At 38.2% G+C, this 22,481-nt stretch overlaps 1 protein-coding gene across 1 annotated transcript; it reads right to left on the bottom strand.

Annotated features, from left to right (window-relative positions):
• Window positions 1-149: 149 nt before the first annotated feature.
• Window positions 150-1,145, bottom strand: LOC100521068 (olfactory receptor 7E24-like). The gene has a single exon (XM_013987440.3). It carries the CDS (start codon window positions 1,143-1,145, stop codon window positions 150-152), a length of 996 nt encoding a protein of 331 aa, XP_013842894.2.
• Window positions 1,146-22,481: the final 21,336 nt, after the last annotated feature.

The raw sequence follows: 22,481 nt of genomic DNA, 5'->3' as shown, positions 1-22,481 counted from the left end.
CATATATATTCAGATATGAAATATGGAGAGGAATGAAAACCATGAGACTACAAAAATAGTGCAGCCAAGGAAGAAGGATTTGCAAATCTAGATGTTTTCCCCCTACATTTTCCAACCTACATTCCAAATAGATGGAATAGATATTACTATTAGACTCTTCTGTTAATAAGCCTCCACAGAGCACTTTTGATGTCCCTGTTTCTCAGGCTATAGATGAAGGGGTTCAGTAAAGGAGAAACAACAGCATATACCACTGATGCCACCACACCCTTCTTTGGGGAATGTGAAACAGCAGAACTGAAGTACACCCCAAAGCCTGTTCCATAAAATAAGAAAACAACTGACAGGTGAGAACAACATGTAGAGAAGGCTTTATACCTCCCACCTGATGATGAGACTCTCAGAATGGAAGAAATAACTTGAGTATAAGAGTAAAGAATGCCTAAGAGTGGAACACCACCAGAGATGGTACCAATGAAAAAGATTAATAGGTTATTGATGGAGCTGTCAGGACAGGCAAGTTTGAGGAGCTGAGAAGGGTCACAGAAGAAACTAGAAATTTCTACATCCTTGTAGCAGGTAAGTTGTAATACAATCCAATTGTGCAGCTGGGAATCCAAAATGCTAATTAAAAAAGACACCAAAATCAAGAAGCTACACAGGTGTGGGTTCATTATGACTGGGTAGTGCAGTGGGTGACAGATGGCCACAAACCTGTCATAGGCCATCATAGTCAGGAGGAGACTATCCAAACATCCAAAAAGGATGAAAATAGACATCTGCGTCAGGCAGCCTGCATAGGAAATGACCCTGCTGTGAGTTTGGATGTTCACAATCATTTTGGGAATGGTGGTGGAGGTGTAACCAATATCAACCAAGGACAGGTTGGAGAGGAAGAAGTACATGGGAGTGTGGAGGTGGGAGTCAGAGATGACAGACAGGATGATGAGCAGGTTCCCAAGCACGGAGATAAGGTACATGAACAAAAACAGTCCAAATAGGAGGGGCTGCACTTCTGGATCATCTGAGAGTCCCAGGAGGAGGAATTCTGAGACATGTGTTAAATTGTGTGATTCTTTGTAGCTTGGACACCTATTGGTTAAAAAATTGATAAAAGGAAGTAAGAAAAAAGGCAAAAAAACCATTGCTTTTATATTTTTAATATAAGTTTTTCACTACTATTCACATTTGAGGACCATACACCCCAGCACCTTCAGGAATATTTCTCAATTGTGATAAACTCAGTCTTCTGAACACTTTATTACTTTTTGATTTTATTTAATTCTTTCTCTACACACCTACTTAGAGACACTTAGCTGAAGAATTTAGAAGAACAAGAACGGAGTTTCCGTCGTGGCGCAGTGGTTAACAATTCCGACTAGGAACCATGAGGTTGCGGGTTCGGTCCCTGCCCTTGCTCAGTGGGTTAACGATCCGGCGTTGCCGCGAGCTGTGGTGTGTAGGTTGCAGACGCGGCTCGGATCCCGCGTTGCTGTGGCTCTGGCGTAGGCCGGTGGCTACAGCTCCGATTCAACCCCTAGCCTGGGAACCTCCATATGCCGCGGAAGCGGCCCAAGAGATAGCAACAACAACAACAACAAAAGACAAAACAAAACAAAAAAAAAAGAAGAACAAGAACATTAGAGAAAAAAAAAATCATGATCACAGTAAAATAGATCCAAAACTTTTAAGACAAAATATCATTAAGAAAATCTTTTCCAGATTTCCCATGGTGGCTCATTGGAAACTAATCTTACTAGTATCTATGAGGACACAGATTTGATCCTTGGTCTTGCTCAGTGGGTTAAGGATACTTTGTTGCCTTGAGCTGTGGTGTAGGTTGCAGATGTGGCTCAGATCTGGTGTTACTGTGGCTGTGGTGTAGGCTGGCAGCTACAGCTCCAATTCGACCTCTAGCCTGGGAACCTCCTTATGCCCCAGGTGCAGCCCTAAAAAGACAGAAAAAAAAGAAAAGAAAAGAAAAAAGAATAAAAAAAGAAAAAGGGGCATCTTCCCCTTTAAGAATATTGATTGATTGATTGATTGATTTTTTATTGTTATTTCTCCCAACACACTTTTTTTTTCCACTGTGCAGCATGGGGACCCCGTTACACATACGTGTATACATAATTTTTTCTTCCATTGTTGTGCTCTGTTGTACCTGGACATAGTTCTCAGTGCTACACAGCAGGATATCATTCCTTTTTTTTTTTTTTTTTTTTTTTTGTCTTTTTGCTATTTCTTTGGGCCGCTCCCGCGGCATATGGAGGTTCCCAGGCTAGGGGTTGAATCGGAGCTGTAGCCACCGGCCTACGCCAGAGCCACAGCAACGCGGGATCCGAGCCGCGTCTGCAACCTACACCACAGCTCACGGCAACGCCGGATCGTTAACCCACTGAGCAAGGGCAGGGACCGAACCCGCAACCTCATGGTTCCTAGTCGGATTCGTTAACCACTGCGCCACGACGGGAACTCCGAGGATATCATTCTTAATCCATTCCAAAAGCAATAGTTTGTATCCATTAACCCCAAACTCCCAATCCCTCCCACTCCCTCTCCCTCTCCCTAGGCAACCACAAGTCTATTCTCCAAGTCCATGATTCTCTTTTCTGTGGAAAGGTTCATTTGTGCTCTATATTAGATACCAGATATGAGTGATATATGGTATTTGTCTTTCTCTTTCTGACTTACTTCACTCAGGATGAGAGTCTCTAGTTCCATCCATGATACTGCAAATGGCATTATTTTGTTCTTTTTTATGGCCAAGTAGTATTCCACTGTGTATATATACCACATCTTCCTAATCCAATCATCTGTTGATGGACATTTGGGTTGTTTCCATAATTAAAGGAAATGAAAGCAGTCAGATATAATTTTAAAACTCAGAGACAAGGCTAGAAAGTCCTTTTACTTAGAGTATTAGTAAACATTCTACAAATACTAGTCCATGTTAGCTGAATTTAAAATTAAAATCTAATATAAACAGACCAGGGATTCTCTTTCGCAATAAATCAATATATTTGCCAGTGATATTTATTTATTTATTTAATTTCTACTGAGGTATATTTGATTTAAAATGTATTAGTTTCAGGTGTACAGCAAAGTGATTAACTTATACACACACACCTACACATATATATGTATACACATACATACATTTCTTTTTCAGATTCTTTCCTCATATCGGTTATAATAAAATATTGAATATAGTTCCCTTTGCAAATTTTTCTAAATGGATGATTTTTTTAAATTAAGGTATAAAGTGTTTTTTTTTTTTTTTTTTTTTTTTTTGGTGGGTGTATGTGTTTTTTCAGAAAAAAAAACTGTTAAGGAGAAATTAAAATGCATTTTATAAGACCTAAAATAATCTTAATGTTTAATTTAAACTTCCAAGTCAGAAAAATTAATTTTGCACATATATTTCTGGCTTATTTTTACAACTATATTATATTATTTATATTATTAGTATCATTATTTATATCAATTTCTTCTTTTGAAAATCCTATGAAAATTCTACTGTCTTTTCCCATATAATACAAGTAAGAATTTCTATATAACATACGAAGGAAGGTTAGGTGTTTGACTGCTAGCAATTGATGTGTGTTCAGTTTTGCTAATAGTTGCCTGCACTTGTTGTACCAATGAATAAATCAATTACTATGAACTACGTCCTCTTATAATTAGGGGTTACATTGAAATCTGTCACATACTAGTCATTTCATGAGAGCTCCATGTGAAATGTCATATGTCATGGGAAATATTTTCAATCTTAGATTTTCTTTTCCTTTTCTTTTTTTTTTTTTTGACCATGTCCCAGCATGCATGCAGAATTGCCAGGCCAGGAATCAATCCCACACTACAGGAGTAACCAAAGCCACAGTAGTGACAATGCCAAGTCCTTAACCCACTGAGCCACCAGGGAATTCTCGATCTCAGATTTTCTTTTTTTTTTTTTTTAAGCCACACCTGTGGCATATGGAATTTCCCAGGCTAGAGGTCGAATCAGAGCTGTAGCTGCCAGCCTACACCACAGCCAACGGCAATGCTGGACCCAAGCCGCATATGAGACCTTCAACAGGACTCACAGGAATGCTGGATCCTTAACCCACTGAGCAAGGCCAGGGATTGAACCTGCAACCTCATAGTTATTAGATTCGTTTCCACTGTGCCACAACAGGAACTCCCCAATCTCAGATTTTCAAACTGAACTGTGAAATGTATGACTATTCATAGAAAACCCTATAAACCACATTTGGCCACATTTGTGCCATAAAGTCCCCTATAACATCAGGCTCATTCTCATAAATCACAAGTGAATCCCTGAATTCAATAAAGGAGAAATCAGTTCATTTACCTCAGTTTTCCCTTCTGTAATGAAATTAGATTTGGAAAGAAAGCCACTCATTAACTCTGGTGGTGAGTATAGCACCCAAGTACAAGAATAAAGAGATCATTGTCTGAGTCCAGAATCTCTTACACCCTATGTGTAGAGTGTGTAAATCTCTCAAGCATTCTGTACTTTGTGTTCCTTATTGCAAAAGGGGAGACTAGAACCCATCTGTAGGACATGTGTGACACATAAGGGAGATTTGGAATCTAATAAAAATTTGGTCTTTTTTTTCGCAAAAATGTCAGTCATTGGAATAACGTATTCAGTAATTAAATATCACACCCCAATTTAATGATCTTTTATGGATTATATGGCAAGGACATGACAGCTTTTCTTATCTCAAAGGCACTAAGGCAATAAATGACTTGAGGTCCAAAAATATGTCTAAGTCCATTCAATAAGATTTACCTCTTTTTCCTTCTGCTTCATATTTATAACATTTATGAAAATCTCTAAAGTGGTTTTTCAATAGTTGAAAGTTATGATTCAATTAAGTGGAAAGTAATAGGTCCTATGGAAAAACCGACATACATAGAAACAAGAGTTATTTGTATTTTTTAGGGCTGCACCCAGGGCATAGGTAGGTTCCCAGGCTAAGGATCGAATCAGAACTATAGATGCTGGCCTACACCACAGCCACAGCAACATCAGATCTGAGCCATGTCTGTGACCTACACCATAGCAATGCCAGAACTTTAACCCAGGGAGCGAGGCCAGGGATCGAACCCACATCCTCATGGATACTAGTTGGGTTCGTTAACTGTTTAGCCATGACAGGAACTCCCAAGTGTTATTTCATCTTGTCTCTAGTCTTTATTTTTTTTAATTTTTTAGGGCTTCACCCATGATATATGGAAGTTCCCAGGCTAGGGATCAAGTCAGAGCTGTAGCCACTGGCCTACACCACAGCCACAGCAACACCAGATCTGAGCCGCATCTGCAACCTACACCACAGCTCACAGCAACACTGGATCCTTAGCCCAAGGAGCGAGGCCAGGGATCGAACCTGCGTCCTCATGGACACTAGTCAGATTTGTATCCGTTGAGCCACTATGGGAACTACTTCTTCTCTAGTCTTATGGGACATTTCTCAAAAAAAAGTGATGAAACACAGGAATCAGGCTGGTGATGAAAGCTGTATTGCCTGTGCTTTGTTTCTGTGAACAACTGAAGGGTCTCATCAATATTCAACAGAGATTGTTTTTGTTCTGTTTGTTTTCATTTGTCAGTATCTTTCATCAACTAAATTTTCATCAACTAAATCCTTTTAAAAGGATTATTCTATTAACCTTTTTTTTAGCTTTATCAAGAAATTATTGACATATATTACTGTGTAAGTTAAAGGAGAATAGCATGATGATTTGATTTATATATATATTGTGAAATGATTGTTATCATCTTTAGTGCTTCTTCTGTGCCAACAAGAGATAGGCCCTGGGGAATTAGAAATAAATTATACTAGTCATTTCTTTTTATTAAGCCCCTATTTGTCTAAGGCAAAAAAATCACGAATGCAGGAAAAATAATGTAACTATTCTTTCAGGTCATATGATATTTAAGTCAAATAACATGAGGATCAGCCTTATCATTATTGATAATAATAAATTTTCAAATTTATTTTCCCTTATTTTATATATCCATTATATATGGGTCACATAGAGCATTCATTATCTATTCCATCCTATCTTAATGGAATTGTACCAACTAGGAGTCAACTCAGATGACAGTGCTATCTCAGAGATACTAGGAACTTGCCCCATAACACACTAACTAGAAGAGAAGCAGAGAGGATTCAAAACTGAATTGCTATACTCTCAACTTCATGACCTTCAGAATATTTGAGCAGAGGTCTAGAGATCTTATTGCAGGCACATTTAAAAAATATCTCTAGGAGTTCCTGTTGTGGCTCAGCAGAAATGAACCCAACTAGTATCCATGAGGACATGGGTTCAATCCCTGGTCTTGCTCAGTGGGATAACGTTCTGGCATTGCTGTGAGTTCTGGTATAGGTGGCAGATGCAGCTTGGATCACATGTTGCTGTGCTGCAATGTAGCCAGCAGCTACAGCTCCCATCCCTGGGAACTTCCATATGCCATGGGTGTGACTCTACAAAAAAAACAATGAAGAAAGAAAAATATGTCTAATCTTCTAATTCAATGCAATCCCTATCAAATTACCATGGAACTTTTCACAGAACTAGAACAAAAAAAAATTGTATGGAAACACAAAAGACACAATATAGCCAAATCAATCTTAAGAAAAAAAAATGGGTACAATCACTGTGGCACTTTGTCTCTGCAGTGGCTCAGGTTAAGGCAGTGATTTGATCTCTGGGCCCTAGTGGTGGGTTAAAGATTTGACTTTGCCACAGCTGTGGTATAGGTCAGAGCTGTGGCTTAGACTCGAATTCTGGACCAGAAACTTCCATATGCCATGAGTGTGGATACAAAAGAAAAAAAAAAGAAAAGAAAAACAGAGCTGGAGGAATCAGGCTGGCTGACTTCATACTATACCACAAAGCACTAGTCATCAAAACAACACCACCAACAACAACAGAACAGTATGGTACTGGCGTACAAACAGAAATATAGGTTAATGGAATAGAATAGAAAGCCCAGAGATAAACGAATTCACCTATGGTCAACTAATCTATGACAAAGGAAGAAAGAACATACAGTGAAGAAAAGACAGTCTCTTCAATAAATGGTGGTGCTAGGAAAACTGGACAGCTACATGTAAAAGGCTAGAATTAGAACACTAACATTACACACAAAAATAAATTCAAAATGGATTAAACATCTAAATCATGATAATGTGAGAAAAAGGAATGTATACATGTGTGTGTGAGTGGTCACCTTGCTTGTACAGTAGAAAATTGACAGAACACTGTAAACCAGCTATAATGGAAAAAATAAAAAATCATTATAAAAATTAAAATAAAATTTCAAAGGCAAAGAAATAATAAAATAAATCTTAGACCAGATACTATAACGCTCCCAGAAGAAAACATAGGCAGGACACTCTCTGACATAAATTGCAGCAATATCTTATTTGATCTTCCACCTAGAGTAATGAAAGTAAAAGCAAACATTAACAAATTGGGCCTAATTAAACTTAAAATCTTTTATACAGCAAAGGAAGCCATAAACAAAATGAAAAGACAGCCCACAGAATGGGAGAAAATCTTTGCAAATTAAAGGACTGACAAAGGATTAATTTCCAAAATATACAAACAGCACATGCAACTCAATATCAAAAAACAAAACAAAACAAAACTAACCCAATCAAAAAGTGGCCAGAAGATCTAAACAGATAAACCTCCAAAGAAGATAGACAGATGGCCAAAAAACACATGAAAAGATGCTTAAATTCGCTAATTATTAGAGAAATGACAATCAAAATTATGATGATGTATCACTTCACACAATTCAGAATAGACATCATCAAAAAGTGTACAAACAGTAAATGTTGGTGAAGGTGAAAAGAAAAGGGAACCAACCTACACTGTTCGTGGGAATATAAATTGGTTCAACCACTATGGATAAGAGTATGAAGCTTCCTTAAAAAATTAAATATAAGACTACCATTTGACCCAGCAATCCCACTCCTGGGCATATATCCAGAGAAAACCATAATTTGAAAAGATACATGCACACAATGTTTAATGCAGTGCTATTTGGAATAGCCAAGACATGGAAGCAACCTGAATGTCCTCTGACAGAGGGATGGGTAAAGGTGTGGTGCATACATACAATGGAATACAACTCAGCCATTAAAAAGAACGAAATAGTTCCTTTTGAAGCAACATGGATGCGACTAGAGATTATCATACTAATTGAAGTCAGAAAGGGAAAGGCAAATACCACATGATATCACTTATATTTGGAATCTAAAATATGGTACAGATGTACCTATCTACAAAATAGAAACAGACTCACAGACATAGACAACAGACCTGTGGTTGATAAGGGGGAGGGGGTAGGGAGTGGAATGGACTAGGATTTTGGGTTTAGTAGATGCAAACTATTACATTTAGAATGAATAAACAACAAGGTCCTACTGTATAGCACAGGGAACTATATCCAAACTCTTGTGATAGAACATGATGGAAAATAATATGGAAGAATGTATATATATGTATGACTGAGTTACTTTGCTGCACAGCAGAAATTGGCATAACTTTGTAAACCAACCATACTGTAATTTAAAAAGATTAAAAAAGAAGCTGTGATACTTATATACAATAGAAAAGAATGAAATAATGTCATTTGCAGCAATATGGATGGACCTAAAGATTCTCATACTGAGTGAAGTTAAGTCTGACAGAGAAAGACAAACATTACATAACATCACTTATAAGTGGAATTTTTAAAAAGGATACAAATGAACTTACTTGCAGAATAGAAACAGACTCACAGACTTTGAAAACAAACTTTTGGTTACCAAAGGGGATAAGGGTGGTGGAAGGAATGGATTGAGGGTTTGGGATTGGCATATGCACACAGTGTATATGGAATGACTGGCCAGTAGGGACCTGCTGTATAGCATATGGAACTCTACCCAATATCTTTTTTTTTGTCTTTTCTAGGGCTACACCCATGGCATATGGAGGTTCCCAGCCTAGGGGTCTAATCGGAGCTGTAGCCATCGGCCAATGCCATAGCCACAGCAAGGCGAGATCCGAGCCACATCTGCAACCTACACCACAGCTCACGGCAAGGCCAGATCCTTAACCCACTGAGGGAGGCCAGGGATCAAACACGCAACCTCATGGTTCCTAGTCGGATTTGTTAACCACTGAGCCACGATGGGAACTCCCTACCCAATATTTTTTGAAAATCTATATAGGAAAAGAATCTGAAAAGGAATTGATGTGTGTATATGTATAACTTAATCGCTTTGTTGTACAGCAGAAATTATCACAAGATTGTAAATCAACTATATCTCAATAAAACTGTAAAAATAAAGATAAAATGATAAACATACCAAAAAACAATAAAAATATGTCTAAGACCTGCAGTTGCCAAAGGGGAGGGCATTGGGAAAAGGATGGAGTGGAAGGTAGGGGTTAGTAGATGCAAGCTATTTTTACACAAAGGGGATAAACAGCAAGATTCAATCACATAGCACAGAGAACTATATTCAGTGTCCTAAGATACAACACAATGGATAAGAATATAAAAAGGAATGTGTATATATACATTATATATATATATACATACATGCACTACATGTACAGCAGAATTATATACACTTGTATATATACACTTTGATGTACAGCAGAAATATACACATTATAAATGAACTACACTGCAATAAATAAATAAATAAAAACATGTCTACTTTCCTGAGTAATAATGTAGCCCAAGTCCCTGACTTTATGTCTTCCTTTAAAAAAAATCAAAATATAGTTTATTTACAATATTATATAGTGTCAGGCAAAAAACATAGTGATTCAACATTTGCATAGATTATACTCCATTTAAAGTTTTTTATACAGTAATGGCTATACTTCTCTGTGCCCTACAATATATCCTTTTTGCTTATCTATTTTCTGTGTAGTAGTTTGTGTCTTTAGTCCCATATTCCTAATTTGTCCCTTCCTCCCACTCCCTCTTTGGTAACCATAAATTTTTTCCATATCTATGAATCTTTTTCTGTTTTGTTATATACATTGATTTGCTTTATTGCTTCTTTAAAATAATAATAATGGGAGTTCCCATCATGGCTCAGTGGTTAATGAATCCAACTAGGAACCATGAGGTTGCAGGTTCCATCACTGGCCTTGCTCAGTGGGTTAAGGATCCGGCATTGCTGTGAGCTGTGGTGTAGGTTGCAGATGCGGCCTGGATCCCGCATTGCTGTGGCTGTGCTGTAGGCCGGCAGCTACAGCTCCGATTGGACCACTAGTCTGGGAACCTCCATATGCCACAGGACTGGTCCTAGAAAAGGCAAAAAGATAAAAAAAAAATAATGTGTGCACGTATACCTTGTGAGGGATTGTACAGATGAAATGAAACAAGCTGCATGGGGAACATAGCTCAGAGCCTGGCACTTAGGAAGCTTTCAGTGAAGATCCTAGATGTTTTGGTTACTGTCCTCCTCCTCCTCATTCCAAAATCACCTTTGTGATTCTTTTTGGGTGTTTAGGGGACATATTGGAGTGACCCATTTCCTGCTATCATGTGGTAGAATCTGTGTGAGAGGAAAGCAGAACTCTGAATGAAAGATTTTAAACCCCTCCAGAACTGAGAGCACAAACTTCATAGAGCTTGGAGCTGAAGCTTTGCATACTGGTGCCATAATATCTGTCTTTTTTTTCATTTGCTTGTTTTGTTTTTTTAGAGTATAGTTAATTTACAGTATTGTGTAAATTTCTGCTGTACAGCACAGTGGCCCAGTTATGTGTGTGTGTGTGTGTGTGTGTACACACAATGAAATATTACTCAGACGTGAAAAAAACACAAAATAATTCCATTTGCAGCAACATGAATACAACCAAAGTTTCTCATACTAAGGGAAGTCAGAAGAGAGAGAAAGACAAATACCATATGATACCACTTATACATGGAATCTAAAACATGGCACCAATGACCCTATCTACAAAACAGGAACAGATCATGAATACAACCAAAGTTTCTCATACTAAGGGAAGTCAGAAGAGAGAGAAAGACAAATACCATATGATATCACTTATACATGGAATCTAAAACATGGCACCAATGATCCTATCTACAAAACAGAAACAGATCATGGACATGCAGAGCAGACTTGTGGTTTCCAGGGATGAGGGGGGAAGAAGTGGGATGGATGGGGAGTTTGGGGTTGGTAGATGCAAACTATTAAATTTAGAATGGATAAGCACCCTGCACAGCACAGGGAATTATATCCTAGCATCTGTTTGACTCAGCTCTCCTGTTTGTCTTGGTGATGAGGAACCAATGCTCCTGACAGTCTCTCCTCTACCCATTGTCTCCTTAGGCACTTACTGGGCTGTACCGTGTCTCCAATGGGACATGACCAAAGAGTGCAGATCTGTTGCTCCCCTTCCTGGTGTGTGATGAAAGCTCAGGCTCTGTCTTCAGGATTGCTAGATAGACAGAGTCAGACATGAGCCCTTGGTTGCAGATGACCATGAGAGAAAGAGAAGCAGGTATGGGGTCCACTGGACTGGAACTTTGAAACAATAGACTAGAGTCACAGGCTGATTATTTACAATTATATGGCCTTGGGGGCCCAATGCACAGAGCACATAATCATCTATATTAGTCCATGTTATATAATCTCTAAGGATTTCCCAATATAGTTAAAGAGGAAAATTGAAAAATGAATGTCTATAGAAGGTCTGGGGCTTTTGCCTCTTGTGAGGAAGACTGCCCAAACTTCTCACTTATTTTTATTTTTTTATGATATATCTATGCTTTCTTTTAAAATCCTTTAATTTATTGTGGTTAAACTATACATAACAATTTACCACTTTAATCATTTTTAATTTTATTTTATTGGAGTGTAGTTGATTTACAATGTTGTATTAGAAAGGGGATCAGAATACACATAAATATATCTATTTTTCCCATATAGGTTATTGCAAACTATTGAGTAGATTTTCCTGTGCTATACAGCAGGTTCTTATTAACCATCTATTTGATACAGTAGTGTGTATATGTTCTTCCCACCCTCCCAATTCTTCCCTCTCCCCAACAGTTGATTTTTTTAACTGTACAGTTCTGTGGAATTAAATATATTCACATTGTTGTGAATCACCACCATCCATCTCCAGAACTTTTTCATCATCTCGAGCTGAAACTCTGTTCCCATTTAACACCAACTTCCATTGCTCCCTCCCCTCAGCCCTGGCACCTACAATTCTCTTTAGGTCTCTATGGATTTGACTCCTCTACATACTTCGTGTAAGTGGAATGAAAGAGTATTTCTCCCTTTGTGACTGCCTTCTCTCATTTAGAATAATGACTTCAAGGTTCATGCATGTTATAACATGTTCCAGAATGTCTTTCCTTTTTAGGACTGAATAATATTCCATTTTATGTTTAGACCACGTTTTGTTTATCCACTCATCTGTTGATAGATAGTTGGATTGCTTCCGTCTTTGGCTATTGTGAATTGTGATGCTAGGAACATTGGTGTACAAATATCTGTTTGAATCTCTGTTCTCAAATCTTTTAGGTATATGCCCAGAAATAAATAGCATGCTGGATAGTATGGTCATTCTATTATTAATTTTTTGAGGAACCACTATATTGTTTTGCATAGTAAGTGCACAATTTTACATTCCCACCAGCAATGCACAAGTGTTCTTATCACTCCACATCCTCACCAACGCTTGCTGTTTTCCGTTTTGTTTTTGTTTTTATAACAGTCATCCTAAAAGTGTGATGTATTAATCATTGTGGTTTTCTATTTAAAGTTTGCTTTTATTTTTTAACAACCTTGTTGAGCTGTGATTCAACCCTATGATTTACCCATTTAAAGTTACAACTCAATGGTTTTTAGAATATTCACGAAGTTGTGTAAAAATCACCATATTCAAATTTTAGAATATTTTCATGACCCCAAAAATCAACCCTATGCACATTAGCAGTGAATCTGCATCCCACCCCCAGCCCCAGTCCTAGGCAGTCATTAATTTGTCTTTGTGAATTTGCCTATTTAGATCATTTCTTATAAATGGAGTCATCCATTATGTGGTCTTATGTGACTGCCTTCCTTTTTTTTTGTCTTTTTAGGGTCGCACATGGAGGTTCCCAGGTTAGGGGTTGAATTGGAGATGTAGCTGCTGGCCTACACCACAGCCACAGCAACAACAGATCCGAGCCCTGTCTGCGACCTACACCACAGATCACAGCAATGCCAGATATTTAATCCACTAAGAGAGGCCAGGGATTGAACCTGTGTCCTCATGGATGCTAGTCAGATTTGTTTCTGCTAAGCCACGATGGGAACTCTGTGACCAACATCTTTTACTTAGTATAACATCTCCTTTTTAAAAAAAAAATTAAGTATATTTGACTTACAATATTGTGCCAATTTCTGCTACACAGCAGTCTTCTGACCCAATCATACATATAAATACATTCCTTTTCTCATATTATCTTCCATCATGTTCTATCCCAATTGTGTTTTTGATTTGTATTTCCCTAATAATTACTGATATTGAACATCTTCTCATGTGCTTATTGGCCTATGGTCTATCTTCTTTGGAGAAATATGGTTCAAGGATCAATTGTCTATTACTTCCTATATTTGCTTTTAAAATCTTTTGTCACTTTGGTTAAATGGATAACTGAGTATTTTTTTAACAGTGACCTGTTTAAACTTTCACTAAAAACTAAAACCTGACTACCCAAGTCCTTATCAAAACTATCTAAAAAAGACCCCTACCATGCTCTTCTCTAAAAAGTAATCATAACTCTCATCACTAGAGACCTTCGATATACCAAACAAAAAAAATTATCCAAATGTCATTGCCTGTTCCTCACTCACCATCCAAGGATCCTTCAAATCCAGCATCCAAAAATCTTGATTGACTGCCCTTTGGATGGAAAAACTGGATTTATAGTTTTTTCTAACCATTCAGCTTTGTTTTTCTTTTATTTACATAAAATGCTCTCCTTCCCATTAAATGCCCGATTACTCACACCATATAGAGTCCTAACCTAGATGAATGCCCTGCTCACCTGAAGCACCACCTCCTAAAATGAAATACCTCCTTTTTTTAAAAAAAATTCTGTAGGACTTCATTTATATGAAATTCTAAGACATTAGACCAAACTAAGCAATAGTTACAGAGAATAAGTTAGTGGTTGTTTGAGTTCATGGATAGAGGGTAGACTCCACACTCTGGACAATTCAGTTAACCCCATTTCTTTTATTCGTAAACAATATATAGATGTTCTCACAAGATAGCAAATATTGATTGATGTCGAATGTTAAAATGCCCTTACCCCTTTTATTTATTTTATTTTATTTAAGAAATATTAATTATTTTTGTCTTTTTAGGGCCACACCCACAGCACATGGAGGTTCCCAGGCTAGAGGGCTGAATCAATGCTGTAATCACTGGCCTATGCCACAACTGCAGCAATGATAGATCCCAGCTACATCTGCAACATACACCCAGCTCACTGCAACACTGGATCTTTAATCCACTGAGGGAGGACAGGGATCCAACCTGCATCCTCATAGATAGTCAGATTCGTTTTCCACTGAGCCATGATAGGAACTCCCCTTTTCCTTTTTTTAAATTAAAGTACAGTTGATTTACAAAGTTCCTTCAATTTCTACTGTACAGCTGAGTGACCAAGTCACACATACACATTCTTTTTTTAAATTTTTATTTACTTATTTATTCAGACAAAACTTTCCTTAAAAAAGACACATGTACTCACATGTTCATTGCAGCACTGTTCACAATAGCCAAGACATGAAAACAACCCAAATGTCCATCAACAAACGATTGGATTAGGAAGATGTGGTATATTTTTATTTTTTATGCTATCTTCCATTATGTTCTAGCCCAAGAGACTGGGGACCATTCCCTGTGCTATACAGTAGGACCTCATTACTTATCCATTCTATTATTTATTTATTTAGTCTTTTTAGTGCCACACCCATCGCATATGGATGTTCCCACACTAGGGGTCTAATCAGAGCTATAGCTGTGGGCCTACACCACAGCCACAGAAATGCCAGATCTGAGCCTCGTCTGTGACCTACATCACAGCTCACGGCAATACCAGATCTTTAACCCACTGAGCAAGGGCAGGGATAAAACTGCATCCTCATGGATGATAGTCAGATGTGTTTCTGCTGAGCTGCAACGGGAACTCCTACTTATCCATTCTAAATGTAATAGTTTGCATCTACCAACTCCAAACTCCCTCTCTGTCCCCTTATTTACCCCCTCTCCCCTGGCAAACACAAGTCTAATCTCCATGTCTGTGATCTGTTTCTGTTTTGTTTGAGACACAGGTTTTCAACTGCACTCACCTATTCCTGAGACTGAGAAACTAAATCAATAAGATATGGACAACATACTGAGGTATTTTCTTTTCTTAGTGTCCCAGACCGTGTGTTTCTCTCCCTTTACAAATCTCTCAACTCATGACTTGATACTCATGAGGTATCACTTTGACATTTGATATATATATAAACTTCTCAAAGTTTCAATTCAAAGGAATTGAAGGGTAGCAGAATATGCTATCTCCAAAGATGCCACTTTGTCAGAAAGATTATTTTCAGCTGAGGGTGATTTAGAAGAAACGGATACAAAAAAGCTCTCTGTCCTCCTCCTATTTTCCTAAAAAGCAGGACAAAAATATGTAAGGGGGGGGAGCTCTTCTTCCCTATCTAAAAGAAGGTCAGGAAGATTCTTATTTAACTGAGACAGTTCTGGACCCTTTTCAGAACAGAGATGGCCCCACAGGAGTCTACATGATACACCTTACTAAAACTAGCTCTTATCTACCATTTATTCTCCTCATAGAAAAATGAGAAATACTTAAATATGTACTTATGTCAAGGTATGGGCCAAAAATACCTCTTCAGTTTGTCTAGAGTCTGGTCTTTCCATTGTAGATGCATATAAAAATACCCATCATGTCTAGGGAATAGTATTTCCATAGCTCACATTTCCAGAATAATCTGAAAAATGCACTACTGTTCATAGAAAACTCAATGATTCAAGATCTTCATCCAATAAAGTCCCCTCTAAACCACTTGGCCCAGTCCCCTAATTCACAACTGAATTAACCAAGTCCCAAGAGAAGGAAATAATGGTTCTGTCTTTATTTCCTTATCTGGGACTAAAGCAGGTTTGAAAAGAAAACAATAATTCTGCTTTAATGGTGGAGAAAGAGCTCTGGAATGGAAGTCAAGAGATCTGTCTGAATCTCACATCTTTCACATATTAAATACGGAGTGTGTGTAGATCTTTCCACTGCTCCATGCTGGTATTCTTTACATAGAAATGGGAAAAATAACACCTGTCTATAGGACATGTTTGGCATCTAATAGAGGTTTGCACTTAATAAGTATGTTTTTTAAATCAAAATTTGAATCATAGTTGGAATAGTGGGTTTATCAATGAATTACAATCCCAAGAAAGACTTGAGGACCTTTTATGCTGTGGTCCTGCAGAGATAAAAGCCCTTCATGTCCCAGGGAATTCATTTGTGGAATAAGTGGAAATCCTATGGTGTGTCTTAGTCCATGCAAAAAATACTTCTTGATTATTTTTTTCATTTTAATTATAATCTCTACAATTTTTATACCTGTGTTGTAGATTGTATTAATTATAAAGCTGTGCCCTTAGACAGGAGTATTGTTTCCTCTTTTGTCTAGTGCTACAGAATATCACTGAAAAGAACAAAATCACAGGTAGGAAAGCACCCAGTTTGTAAGACATATGGACTCTACTCTGTTTCTGTGAACCAAAGAAGAATCTAAACAATATTTAACGGAAATTGTTGTTATTCTTGCAGCTTACTCGGTGCCATGAAAGATATAGGCTCTTGGAAGCAGAAATGAATGACATTCAGTTATTACCCTCCAAGCATTCAGAACCTACCTGCATAAAGACAATAGACTATTCACTCAGGATCTAGAGGAAACCAAAACTTTAGATCACAGGGTAATTTCGCTGGGTCTCTAGAACCTAGCTTAATAAAAATAAAAATGCGTAAAATTTAGTCTGCCTTTACCATATGTACTAATCACATATTTAGTCACATATATTTCCTTTTTAGGGCTGCATCTGTAGCATATCCAAGTTTCCAGACTAGGGGTCGAATTGGAGCTGCAGCTGGAGCCTATGCCACAGCAACAGCTGCAGCATTGCCAGATGTGAGCCAGGTCGAAGACCTTTGCCACAGCCTACGACCCACTGAGTGAGGACAGGGATTGAACTCACATCCTCAGGGACACCATTTTGGGTTCTTTATCCTCTGAGCCACAATGGGAACTCCTATGTTTAATTCTTAGTCAATTCTGTTTTATCAAGTGACAAGGCTGAAGCTCAAGGGATACTAAAATTTTGCCCATTGTCACAAGATAATAAATGGAAGAGGTAAGATTCAAAATTAAATTGTGTGTCTCTAAGGACCATGCTTGGAAAATGTTCACGGTTTAATATGAAGGTTTAAGCAGATGTCCAGAAGTCTATTCCAAACTTCCCAAAGTATAGCTTTTAACTGTTCCTAGCTAAGAATGGAACCAAACAAATATTCTAACTTTAAGTCTCCCTTAGACTGAGAAGTGATCAGTGCAAATATGAAGAGGGGAATGGAACATTTGAAGCAAAATCAAAGATCAGGGACAAGAAATAAATGTGCCCTGAGTTATCATGTCAACACTCTCTGTGATTCCTGCCTATGATCTCAGCCACAGCTACTAGAGGTGATGCAGCAAGTGCAGCCTAGTGATCTCCACTGTGGGCTACCTGAAACCCAAGTCAAAGAGCATAGTGGGGGGGGGGCATCTGGAATGAGGAGATGAGACATGCTGGGATGACCAGCAAGACAGAAAGAACACTATCTAGGTGCCCTGGGAATGGAATATCACTGTCTGCATTCAAACCTGATTTCACCCCATTTTGACACTAGGACCTGATTAAAATTGCATTAAAGTGCTCTATTCCTATCCTCAACTATAAAATGATAATAATGCATGTGGCTCTCCTTGGAATATAAATACAGGTAAAAGGTAACAGGCTACATAAAAAGCTTAGCTCAGGGAGTTCCTTGGTGGCTCAGTGGGTTAAGGATATGACATGGTCACTGCTGTGGTTCAGGTTGCCACTGTGGAACAGGTTTGATCCATGGTCTAGGAACTTCTGCATGCCACAGGTACAGCCAGAAAAATAAAAACAAAAACAAACTTAGCTCAGTGCTTGGAATTTGAAATCCCTAGGTAAAGTTTTGTCACATTGTGGTATTGTTATCATTTTCATCATCATCATCCCCATCCCCATCACCCTTCCTGATCCCTTTTTAGTACCTAGAGGGACAGTTTATCTCATTCCTGCTATCCTAGGGAGATATCTAGGATGGCAGAACCAGTGTGGGGGGAAAGCAGAACTTTGAACGAGAGGTTTTTGGATCTCCCACCAGAACCAAGAACATATATATTCTGAGCTGAAACTTTGAAGACTGGTGCCCTCCATCTGTTTGATACAACTCTCCTGTTTGTTCTAATGATGAAAAAACAATACGCTTGGAGTTCTCGTTGTGGTTCAGCAGGTTAAGAGCTTGACAGTCTGTAAGGATGTTGGTTCTATCCCTGGCCTCTGTCAGTGGGTTAAGGATCCGGTGTTGCCACAAGCTGTGGTATAGGTCACAGATGTGGTTCAGATCTGGTGTTTCTGTGGCTGTGGTGTAGGCTGGCAGCTACAGCTCTGATTCAACTCCCAACCCGGGAACTTCCATATGCTGTGATGTGTCCTTAAAAAAGAAAAAGAAATAGTCTTGACAGTTTCTTCTCCATCCACCATCCCTGTTGTACTCACTTGGCTGGGCTGTGTCTCTGCTGGGGCATAAACAAAGAAGGAGAATCCACTGCCCTTCTCTTGCCTAGCAAGTGATGAAGGTTCAGATTCTGTCCTTATGACTGGCAGGAAGACAGGAGTAGTCATGGACCTCCTGATGCAGCGATTCTGGGAGGATAAGAGAGAGAGATGAAGCCTGCTAGAGTTGGACCAGTAAACTGAATGACTAGAGACACAGGCTGTGATTTAGTCTTGCATGGCCTTGAGAACTCAATGCATAGAGCTGATCATTAGCCAAATGGGTCCATGTTATCCCAGTCTCTGAAGACTTGTTATTATTAATGGAAGAGGAAAAGTGAAAAGTGAATGTGTCTGCAAGAGTCTGGGCTTTTCCTCTTTCAGGAGGAAGCATACCTATACTTTTCACTTCCAACTTCCAACTTGCAGGGACTTTATAAAAGCAGATACTTGGGTGACTAAGAAGGACCTACTGTATAGCACAGGGAGTTCTACTCAATGTTTGTAATAACCTATACTAGAAAAAAAGAATGGATATATGTGTGTGTGTGTGTGTGTGTGTGTGTATATATATATATATATATATATATATAATTTATTTTTCTGTAAACCTGAAGCTAATACAACATAGTAAATCATCTATATCCCAATAGTTTTTAGAAAAGCAATCTATGACTGAAAGAGAAAGACAATTACAGGATGATATCACTTATATGTGGAATCTAAAATATGGCACAAAGGAACCTATATACAAAACAGACACAGACTCAGAGATATAAAGAACAGACTTGTGGTTGCCAAGGGGGAAGGGGAAGGGAGTGGAATGGCCTGGGAATTAGGGGTTAATAGATGCAAGCTATTACATTTAGAATGGATAAGCAATGAGGTCCTACTATACAGCACAGGGAACTATATCCAATCTCTTGGAATAGAACATGGTAGAAGACAATATGAGAAAAAGAATATCTATCTATCTATCTATCTATCTATCTATCTATCTATCTATCTATCAACCTATCTATCTATATACACACACATGTATGACTGGGTCTCTACACTGTACAGCAGAAATTGGCACAGCATTGTAAGTCAACTAGACTTTAATAAAAATAAAAAATTAAAGCAGTTTATGTCAATTTCTGCTATACAACATAGTGACCCGGTGCTATGTTCCACCATATTTTATCCCAAGATATTGGATATACATGTTCTATGTACACACACACACACACACACATATATACACATGTATATATACATTGGAGTTCCATGTGCTGTGTAGTAGGACCTTACCGACACAACACTGTGTGAAAATGTAACAGCAAACTAACAAAATAAAATTATGTTTTATAAATAAAAATGCAACATATGACTTGTATATCTGAAAATTCATTTAATAAATAATGCTGTGTAGGGAGAATTATGTCTTCTACACCAAAAATCTTATACAATTTCCATTTTCTCAGTTAAGATTTATGTCTACAAAGAGAAATGCTTGCTTTTCTTTATGTATTCCTGCTTTAGGGTTGTAGATTTTATGTTTGGATGACCACCAAATTTTTAATTTTTCTGTAAAATTTATGTATGCTGGTACATTAAATAACTATTTTGACATGCTTATTACACTGACAGTTTGCTTAAATACTAACAGGGGTTTCATAGATGTCTGCATTCTAAATGTAGGGCTGTGGTCATCTTAAGGCTTGACTAGAAGAGATCTGATTCTAAGCTCACTCACGTTGCAAGAATTCATGTCCTCATGGGCAGTTGGCTGTAAGCATCATCTCAGGGCTTCTCTAAAGGGCAGCTAACAACATGGCAGCTGTCTTCTGTCAGAGTGAGCTAGTGAGATAGAAGAAGAGGGCTGACAAGGTGAAAGTCTGTGTCTCCTTACACATTAAAATATTGGGAGTTCTATCTCACTGTTTTGTTCATTGGACGTAAGACTCAAGGTCCAGCCCATTTAGAGATGGGTCTATACAGGGGTATGCATGTAGAAGACAAGGGAGGTTGGGAGCATCTTGGAAGCTGCCTACTACAAAATAGTCACCCTCTATTAGGAATTTAGGCTCGAAGCACAGTAAGACTCCAGAGATATCTCTCTGCTTTCCAGCAAGGTCCTCAACTTTTCAGATCACCCTTTTCTCAGAAAACCTTACTGGAGAAAAACTGGCATATGGAAGAACTTATCTGTTTAGAGTATTTCTGTTGATGCCACCATGCTTCTCCTGGTGATGCAGGCAGAAGAAGTCCCCTGGTTTTTCTTACATCAGCAGATGCCCTACATTGATGTCAAGGTGAGCCACAGGCATTCTGTACCCACGTCCAACAAATGTCCTTAGAAGTCTCTGGTCTCTGCTTATCTAGAAAGGGCTCATCTCTCTCCACATACATATTCTTTTAGCATATTTGCAATTGAGGTCTTAAATAAAATGTGCTTTTGGTTTCTATAGTGGAATAAAGTAGAGGTATGGAAAGGATGATCTGTTCCAACTTTCTAAATCTTATCTTTGTAGTCGTCCTGGATCAGTGCTCTTGGTATGAAGAACTCAGAGACTGATTTCTTATTAGCTGATAATGACGAAAATTTGAATATATATTATTGGAGTTCCTGTCATGGCTCATCGGGAACAAATATGACTAGCATCCATGAGGATGCAGGTTTGATCCCTGGCTTCACTCAGTGGGTTAAGGATCTGGTGTTTCTGAGAGCTGTGGTGTAGATTGCAGATGAGGCTATGATCTGACATTGCTGTGGCTGTAGCGTAGGCCAGGAGCTACAGCTCTGATTTGACCCTTAGCCTGGGAACTTCCATATGCCACGGGTGTGGCCCTAATAAGCACAAAAAAAAAAAATGTATTTCCCATTAATTTGGGTATCCCAGGAAATAATGCTAATTATGTGTATGTTTAAATGGCAGAGGGAAATTTAGGGGAGACAAAAATGACAGGAATGTAGAGAAAGGGGCCTGAATGTTGAGAAATTTTAGAATTCTTGGGCAGTAGGGAAAATCTAATACTCAACTGAAATCATTTATGGGTGGGATGAGAGGATCTGATATGAGAGTCACTTCCAAAGCTGAGTTTAGAGAACATGGTATAAAAAAACCAAAGACATTTACATTTGTGCAGAAAATGAATATTTACTTTGTGCTTTTTTTACTAATTTCCCCTCCCATGAGGAGTGTCCTTGAAGGGCACAGAAAACCACCTTCTCCCATTACCTTTTTAGATGTCCAATTGAGAAACCTCTCTCCTCACCATTTTTTCTTTGTATTTGTAGAACTTATAATACTCACCTTTATTCAATGACGCTTAAAATCTTAGACCTGTTATTACATGGGGAAAATGGATCCAACTGAAATTCATAATAATAAACACAAACTATATATTTTCTCTCTGAAGTATTTGTATAGTATTCTATTCCAAGTCTAGTGGTCCAGGGTAGAAAGGAAATACTGAATGTATTGATATAGAAATGTCTTCACTTTTCCAAAGGGAGGGGGGAGGAGAGAGATGGACTGGGAGTCTGAGGTCAGTAGATGCAAACCATTATATTTAAAATGGATAAA

The sequence above is a fragment of the Sus scrofa genome, chromosome 2 (genome assembly GCF_054392235.1).
Source record: "Sus scrofa isolate SSC_HxYL_T2T_F1_AM1 chromosome 2, Sscrofa_HxYL_maternal_Yorkshire_Landrace_v2.0, whole genome shotgun sequence".
In the NCBI taxonomy this organism is placed as follows: domain Eukaryota; kingdom Metazoa; phylum Chordata; class Mammalia; order Artiodactyla; family Suidae; genus Sus; species Sus scrofa.
This window is presented reverse-complemented; position numbering and strand designations above follow the sequence as displayed.